This window comes from Triturus cristatus, chromosome 12, assembly GCF_964204655.1.
Source record: "Triturus cristatus chromosome 12, aTriCri1.1, whole genome shotgun sequence".
NCBI classification, from domain to species: Eukaryota; Metazoa; Chordata; class Amphibia; order Caudata; family Salamandridae; genus Triturus; species Triturus cristatus.
The window spans coordinates 416,731,953-416,740,721 of NC_140595.1; the positions used below are offsets into that span (position 1 = coordinate 416,731,953).

The 8,769-nt window shown below is 44.0% G+C and overlaps 1 protein-coding gene across 1 annotated transcript; it reads right to left on the minus strand.

Annotated features, from left to right (window-relative positions):
• Nucleotides 1-6,808: 6,808 nt before the first annotated feature.
• On the minus strand, nt 6,809-8,356 carry LOC146776041 (endogenous retrovirus group PABLB member 1 Env polyprotein-like). Its single transcript, XM_085637098.1, has one exon. It carries the CDS (start codon nt 8,354-8,356, stop codon nt 6,809-6,811), a length of 1,548 nt encoding a protein of 515 aa, XP_085493224.1.
• Nucleotides 8,357-8,769: the final 413 nt, after the last annotated feature.

Genomic DNA, 8,769 nt, shown 5'->3' on the forward strand with positions numbered 1-8,769 from the left:
GTTTATGAGATTTATAAAGCGCGCAAATACCCCTGGGTGTCTCGGCGCTATCCAATACATATCCAATTCAGATCTGTGCATTCAAATTATGGTAAGTTACAACAAAGAACAATAACCAAAATGGTGCAAATAACATAATGTGTGTGTATTTGTGTGGTGGGCAACATGACAAAAAAGCCTTCTTGATGGTTAGACACTGATTTTATGATTGCCATATCCAGTAATTATTACATCAACACTTTTAAAGAACAATGGACTGATTGATAATAATCATGTGGACATCTCAATGGTTCTTGACAATAAATAGAGTTGGGTAATTGAAGTGTTTTCCTTATTTAAATTGTGTATTGTTGTGGACTGAGCGATTTTAGCATATGTTTATGTTATACTACACACTCATTTAAAAATACATAATAGCTATGCATGTTAAGGTACTTTTATCTGGCACATCAAGGCTGTTATAGTTATTTTAATCACAGTAATTATATCATTTTATGTGATTTCTTCATAGTCAAAGTCATGTTCTATCACTTCATGTTCTGTTATATCTCTCAAAGTATCTAAGTCCTTGTTAGACTTGGCATCTTTTGGCCTGTTTCCCCTGAGTTCTTGCTTTTTGACCTCTCGGTTTTGACTCTGTTTTTGCTGGTGTAATGATTCTGCGCACTTTTCTCACTGCTGACCAGTGGTAAAGTGCAAGTGCTCCTGTAGTAAAATGGATTGGTGCTTCCATGATTAGCTTTTGATGCCCTGAAGGCAGCTATGTGCATGACGCCCATGCTCAAGGCACCCGACTTCTCCAAGGAATTCATCGTGCAGACTGACGCTTCAGAGCATGGTGTGGCAGCGGTGCTCTCACAACTGACCGAAGAGGGCCTAGACCAGCCTGTAGTCTTCCTTAGCAGGAGACTACTCTACTCCCCAGGGAACAGAGGAGGAGTGCCATAGAAAGGGAAGCTTTTGCTGTGGTCTGGGCACTGAAGAAACTGAGACCATACCTGTTTGGGACTCCCTTCCGGGCTCCGACAGACCACAGGCCCCTCAGATGGTTGATGCAAATGAGGGGTGAAAATCCAAAACTGCTGAGGTGGTCCATCTCGCTACAGGGAATGGACTTTACGGTGGTCTGTCCAGGTTCTTATGCCTTAGTGAAGAGAACTCCCAGGAGGTTGGGTAGTTCTCCCTACTTTCAGCTGGAGGGGACATGTGTTAGACTTGGCATCTTTTGGCATGTTTCCCCTCTGTTTTTGCTTTCTGACCTCCCAGTTTTGACTGTTTTAGCTGGTGTAATGATTCTGCACACTGTTCTCACTGCTGACCAGTGGTAAAGTGCAAGTGCTCCTGTAGTAAAATGTGTTATGGATTGGTGTTTCCATGATTGGCCTATTTGATTTATGTGTCAGTCCCTAGTAAAGTGCACTGCGCGTGCCAGGGCCCCTAAAGCAAATGCTGTTGGTGGGCTGCAGCACTGGATTGTGCCACCCACACAATCAGCCCGTAAAGTGTAACTCTGGCCTGCCATTGCAGAGCTTGTGTGCAATCTGGGACTGCCATGTTGACTTGGCAAATGCACTCACTTGCCGGTCCCTAAACCTTCCTTTTCTACATGTTAGCCACCCCTAAGGTAGGCCCAAGGCACTTCAGCAACGACAACGCTGCCTGCACCGTAACCTGCCAGCACCATGACGAGCACCGCCTTCATCCCGCACCGCGACCCTGGTCTCATCGATGACACCATCTGACGCCGCCACCGAGCCGCTGCTCGCACCGCAACCTGAGGGCACTGCACGCCGCAACACTACACTTCACACCGCAGCACCCAACGCCTGCCAACGCCAGCGCTCCTGACTCCATCAGAGAGATTGACCTGCAATGCGTGTGACTTCGAGGGCCCCGACGACTCCTGCACTGACCTCTGGAACGAACGCTTGCGGACGCCATGCTTTTGGAAGCTCAACGAGAGGTCACCGACGCCCTGCATTTCTAAAAGGAACTGTTTGCGGGTCTTCCCAACACTGTAGCTGGCCCGCGTTGCCGTGATCAGCCAGAACTGTTTGGATTTGTTTGCTCGCAAAGCCGTGATAGCCCCGGACAGAGCTATCGGCATCAAAGAACTGTGTGTCAAGGTTATTTTGATAACTGAAGATTTATAAGTGCTGTATTGTGGATTTTTATCGTTTTGGTCTTGTCTTAAGTATATAAAAATATTGGATATTTTTCTGGTGTGGTGTCCTTTTGTAGCGCTTACACTGTGTTACTGTTGGTTATGTGCAAATGCTTTACACAGTGCATCTAAGATAAGCCTGACTGCTCATGCCAAGCTACCAAGGGGGTGAGCAGGGGTTATTTTAGGAGTTTAACTCCCTTATCCTGACTAGGAAGAACGGTCCCTATTTGGACAAATGTGCAAGCCCTTGCCAACTAGAGACCCCCATTTCTAACAGTCCTGTTATGTCACTGGGAGAGCATGGGAAATGTGAGAGTCATGAAATATAACTCCTACAACCACTTTACATTTGGTGAAATTATGCCACGGTCCTAAAATGAATTGTTTACATTGGGTATGTTTAAATGACATACTGTGATCCTCTCCTCTTCCTTGCCTGTAGATGTTGTTTCCACATTGAAATAATGCTTTGGCTGTCTAAGGAATATTCACTGAATTTGTAAATGAAAATAAAAGGACCATGAAGGTCAAAGTTAATAGTGTGTGGTTGTTTTCTTACAGGGGTGTATTTCAAATAGATACTACCCCCATTCCCTATCCACCTTTTTTTAACTAGTCTTGTACAAGGAAATTTAAATGTTATTTTTTATTTTGTTATGTAAGCATTGTTTAATGGTGGTACCCAGCCCCCAGATAAATTAAAGAATGAATAAGAAGCAAAAAAAGAAATCAAAAAATAGTTAGATTTGTCTTAATTGATTTTTAGGTCTCGCCTGATCCAGCGCTTGCGCTGTTCTGGCCGAGACATTTTGTATACAGGCTTTTCAAAGTGCTGCCGTGGCCTAAAGCTACAGTGCACATGAACGTGCACGCGCACAGCGCCATGTGTTTTTCCTCCGTAGCGATCGTAATCACGATCACTTTCACTTTCGCGGCCGCGTCACTTGCCCTTTGCTCCCCGTATACCTCTTTCTTTTGTTTCTCCCGAGGATCGCCTGAAAACACAGCCACTTGTTTTGATTTGTCGTAAGTATTCACGCACCATTGCATCCACTTGCTGTCCCCTTTTAAATCATACAAAGGCACCAATAAATAGCAGGGTTTCGCTATTGTTTTACAAAACTTTTAATACTCGACATGTCTGCATTTTATTTTTGGAAGACGCAGAGTGCCTGGAGACTCGAGCCACAATTCCAAAGTCCCCAGCTTTGCATGCTATGCCACATCGTCTCTCCATATTTATCAAATATGTTTATAGGGGTTGATCTCCGTTTCCCTGAGCACTGCGCCAGCACAGGACAAGCGTATTCATGTAAATTATGCAGAGCTTCCCTCTGGAGTCTTTCTTCTGGGCCCCTCCCTGCCAGACCTCACAATATCCCCAGACCGCATAGTTTATCTCCCTCATCAGCCCATAAATCTTATCAGGCTACTCATTTGATTTGCTCTCACGTCCTCTCTGTGTTGTCCGTGTGTTACAAATTATTTTTATTTAAAATGCAAAGTGAGTATTTGTTTTTAAATTTACCCGGGAGGATTCCTACAGCCTTTTCATTTAAACAAACCCTCTTCGTTTACCTTTTAAATTTAACCCTTTCCTTACTTTATTAGTTACCTCCAGCATTGTCATTGTTCCTTTAAACAATTTACTCCTCACGATTTTGCTCGCCAGTTTTTAGTTTTTTCATTCATGAGATATTTGTATCCCGAGTGTTTCTTTTAGTCAGAAACGAAAACATGGCGCTAACCTACATTATTGACTACGACATTCAGGCGGTGGGAAGCTTTACCTGTTACAGAACTATAGCATGGTAACGCCACTCGCTGGCAGTTGCACTACAAAAGAAGAGGATTTTAAGCCATTGCTCCTAAATAAGTTGTTGATGTTCAGTTTCTGCACAGCGGGTGCATTAACCATCCTTGAGTCGTGTGCTAGAAATGTTTCACTCCCTGTGATTACAAAACTTTTAATACTCCACATGTCTGCATTTTATTTTTGGAAGGCGCAGGGTGCCTGGAGACTCGAGCCACAATTCCAAAGTCCCCAGCTTTGCATGCTATGCCACATCGTCTCTCCATATTTATCAAATATGTTTATAGGGGTTTATCTCCGTTTCCCTGAGCACTGCGCCAGCACAGGACAAGCGTATTCATTTAAATTATGCAGAGCTTCCCTCCGGAGTCTTTCTTCTGGGCCCCTCCCTGCCAGACCTCACAATATCCCCAGACAGCATAGTGTATTTCCCTCATCAGCCCATAAATCTTATCAGGCTACTCATTTGATTTGCTCTCACGTCCTCTCTGTGTTGTCCGTGTGTTACAAATTATTTTTATTTAAAATGCAAAGTGAGTATTTGTTTTTAAATTTACCCGGGAGGATTCCTACAGCCTTTTCATTTAAACAAACCCTCTTCATTTACCTTTTAAATTTAACCCTTTCCTTACTTTATTAGTTACCTCCAGCATTGTCATTGTTCCTTTAAACAATTTACTCCTCACGATTTTGCTCGCCAGTTTTTAGTTTTTTCATTCATGAGATATTTGTATCCCGAGTGTTTCTTTTAGTCAGAAACGAAAACATGGCGCTAACCTATATCATTGACTACGACATTCAGGCGGTGGGAAGCTTTACCTGTTACAGAACTATAGCATGGTAACGCCACTCGCTGGCAGTTGCACTACAAAAGAAGGGGGTTTTAAGCCATTGCTCCTAAATAAGTTGTTGATGTTCAGTTTCTGCACAGCGGGTGCATTAACCATCCGTGAGTCGTGTGCTAGAAATGTTTCACTCCCTGTGATGTCTTGCATAAAGTAGTTTACTTTGGCCCTTGTGACGAGTTGCCAAGAGAGAAATACACCCAAGGTTTAGGGTTTCTCTGGTCCCAGAATTATCGAATCTGCAAATTCTGGATCTGATAAACCAACCCGGGAGTCTAATGCAGTTGACTGCCAAGGAGCACGAAAAAGCTTCCCTCAACTCAAGTAAAAAGCTTTTCCCCTCCTCTGCCCCCATCATTCCGCGACTTCCCCAGCCAATGAAAGCTCAAGCATTTGCAATGCAATAGGTCTCGCATTAGCCAGAATTTGAGCAATTGGCATTGTAAATGACAATTACTTTTATTTTTAAAACATAAATAAAAGGCATTGTCATTTACAATGCCAATAGCTTAAACTCTCGCAAATGCGAGACCTATTGCATTGCAAATGCTTGTTTTGTTTCTATTGAAAGCGTATTTCTGAATGCCATTGGTTAGTCTCAACTTTCTACATAGGAGATCCAGATATGCGCTCTAGTAACCAAGGATGCTCTGCTACACCAGGTTATTTTTGTGAAGTGGTGAATCTTAGATTCATTTATTCTGAATGATCACAAAGTACACTCTAACCTTAAATTCAGTACTGTGCTTGACTAGCAAACAATGTATGTTAACGCAGAAAAGTGAAACAGGTCTTGAATCCTGCCTCCTGTTAACCATTGTTTATTAATTTCTAAAATATTTCAGTTGTTTGATGTATTAAATGTTTTTTATTTAAGTTGCCAATTCAAAAAGACTATGTTCATTGAGTCCTTAAATGCCTTCAGGTCAGGATGGATTTGAACTTTTATTCCTGTAGTTACAATTTATGGTATGTGGTATTTAAATTTTCTTGGAGTTTGTGCTTTAATGCATAGGATAGCAGCGCAGTGGAACAGTGCATTAGAGGGTGAAGGACTGGGTTTTCTTAAGACCCAGCGGTGCCAGGGGACAACACCTGAAACCTTCGTGGGTTACCTGTTCTGGCGTACAAAACACAGAGACACGGGACACTTCCAGCGACGTCAGAGATCAGCGTTTATTTACTGCAGGGATACAGAGGTCACAAGAAGTACACAGCGTGTAGGTTCTCGGAGACTGCTTCAATTTCGTAGAAGTGGGTCGCTCCTTTTATACACGTTTTTGCCATAGCACAACATAGTGAACAAAGATTCAACTCGGTTCCCACAGTAAACTTCAAAAGGGTCGCATTCATGTTTCAGGAGGCCGGAACATAATTACAACAGTCCTTGCCGGTTCCCAACTGTAAAAACATATCCCCTCCGCAATAAACACATTTCCTCTTAATCATAAACACATTAAGGAAGGACGAAAAACAGAATGCGAGGAAAGGGCAAGGATGCACAACAGGTTAGGAAAGAGTGTTAGGGTAATAAAGGAAACTCGATAGGGATCAAAGGCCTCGTGTCTAATGTATGCGTGACTGAGACAATAGGCCGGAGCGGCAAGATGAGCCTCGAGCGGGGCCATCTGCCTTACTCGTGTCATTCCCCTCATCGTAAAGTCACCTCAAAGAAACACGTGTCCTTCGTACTATCTTGGAAGTCCCAGGGTCACGAAGCGGACAAAAGCCCGTTCGCTGGCTACTTGAGGGCAAGAAACAAAATGGACGCTGTGTCCAAAATGGAACCCGAGGGTTCGAATGAACGAACACAAAAATGAGACGAACCGTACAAGGTTGCACAGCGAAACTTTGCACGCCCACTGTACTCGTCATTTGCGGTTCATAGATACCACACTCGTCCATATTCGTCATCACTCAAAAAGTGCCGTCCCGTCTCATACGGAACCTCAGACGCTCCTTTTGCCCTCATGTAGGCAAGCACTAGTCTAGATCGGAATCTATATCGATATTCATCAGATCGTTCAGATGCTGCTGAAACATCATTCTATCCATCAATGTCTCCTTGGTAACAGATGGCCGCCTTATACACGTCGCAGCACATAGGCCACATAAGGCAGGACCACACTGCACACAAAGACAACACGTGAACAGAAACGCTACAACAGCCCCTACAATCATCAGAATACTCCAACCCCAAGTTGACATCAGGCCCCAAAACCATCCTAGAAGCGTCCAATTACCTTCGTCCACGTGTATGGACTCGGAAATCTTATGCAACTTCGAGATGGCTTGATATACAGTCGGAGCATTGTCAGGGATGAAAATGCAACAACTAGAATGGATAATTTTGCACACACCCCCTCGATCTGCAAGAACAACGTCTAGAACCATACGGTTCTGTAACGTCATGAGTCTATCCGCCTGTAGTTCCGCCGTTAGATTACCAAGGGCGTTTGCAGTAATATTAGCAGTCGATTCCACCACACGGGTCAACTGTCTTAGGTTCCTACTATTGACCATAGGTCCCCAAAACGGCAGGAAACCCTTAAAGAAGTCTCCTGCTTCTTGACCAGCAGTATCCTCTTTGCTAATTACGCCTCTCACGACTCTGGTTTTGTGATAGTCCGAAGCAACTGTGAAGGTCGGAGGTAAGAGATTCGCAATATAACAGGTACCCGAGAAGTCGCGGGGTAACCATGTATATGCGCGTTCATAACACACAAAATAGGTGCCCTTGGCGGTCAGAAAAACAGGGGAGGAGAGCATCGGTAGGACATACGTTTCAGTGCAAGCACTGTTCCCAAGTTGTGCTCTCGGATTTCGACCCAAACCTTGCAAGCAGAAATTACCAAGGTGCGGTACAATCCATATCGGGGATGAGCTCTTCAACTGTCTATCTCCCACTGACGTACCATACTCAGCCTCACTCAGATCCTTATAAGCCTGCACTTCTTCGTCTGGAATGAGTGATGGATCGAAAACATCTCTATCCAGATCCGCTATGGCTATCGCCAGAGGCTTGTAGTATGGACCAGGACCAGACTTGACAGATCGTGGCTCTCGACTGGGGTAGGAGTCTAGTGCGCTACGGAACATGGTTTGAAATGCTCGAGCTGAACCCTGGGAGCTGTACGGAAGGACCAAGTACGGAATACCCCTATCCATGGTGTGTGGCATTAACCCACATACCCAACAATTTGTAGTATTCACCACTAACTGATGCTGATGTAGGAGTTGAACAAAAGAATTATTCCTGAATTCCGCACGTCTAGCCTGTTCGTGTTGAGGCAAAGGATGAAAAGAATGTGGGGAAACAGTAGTGAGGGAACTCAGGTTAGGAGAAAAGGTAGGCGAAACAGAAGGCATGAATTGCGATACCCCAAAATACACTCCGCCCACCAATAACATAGATACAGTTAGGAATAACCAAAACACCTGTAACAGAAAACATTTTGTTCGTGCGACCCTCAATAACTCTGATCTCTGTGCCAATACCCTTTCTTCCTCCACCAGCTTAGAGAATGCCATCCTCTACAAACCGTCCGTGACGTTCTTGACACACTTCGTTCTGAGCAGCGATTATCAATCCCCAGGAGTTCCCAGGAATCGACAAAAGTAACCAACCTAACGTCAGAAACCTGCTAAACAGAAAGAAGTGCCCGCACGGCCCTACGGTAACCCAGATGACGAGGTTCAAATTTGTTACAAGTCTCTTTAGCAGTGGAAAACACGGAAAAAACTCAAAAAGAAAGGATATAATTGTTCATAACATTGGTAACGTCAAAACCACTATACTATCAATTTTTATTAGTCCTTGAAGTCCTTGAACGAAGAAAGTATCGATTTCTTCCAGGTTGAGTTTGCTCTACGAACAATTGTTCAGACGGCGCAGCAGTGTTCAATGAAGCAGATGACGAGTCGGACCTTGGGTTTTCTGCTAC

What these genes read in the sequence shown, in the direction of transcription:
- LOC146776041 (XM_085637098.1), bottom strand. Translation starts at nt 8,356, where the DNA reads ATGGCATTCTCTAAGCTGGTGGAGGAAGAAAGGGTATTGGCACAGAGA.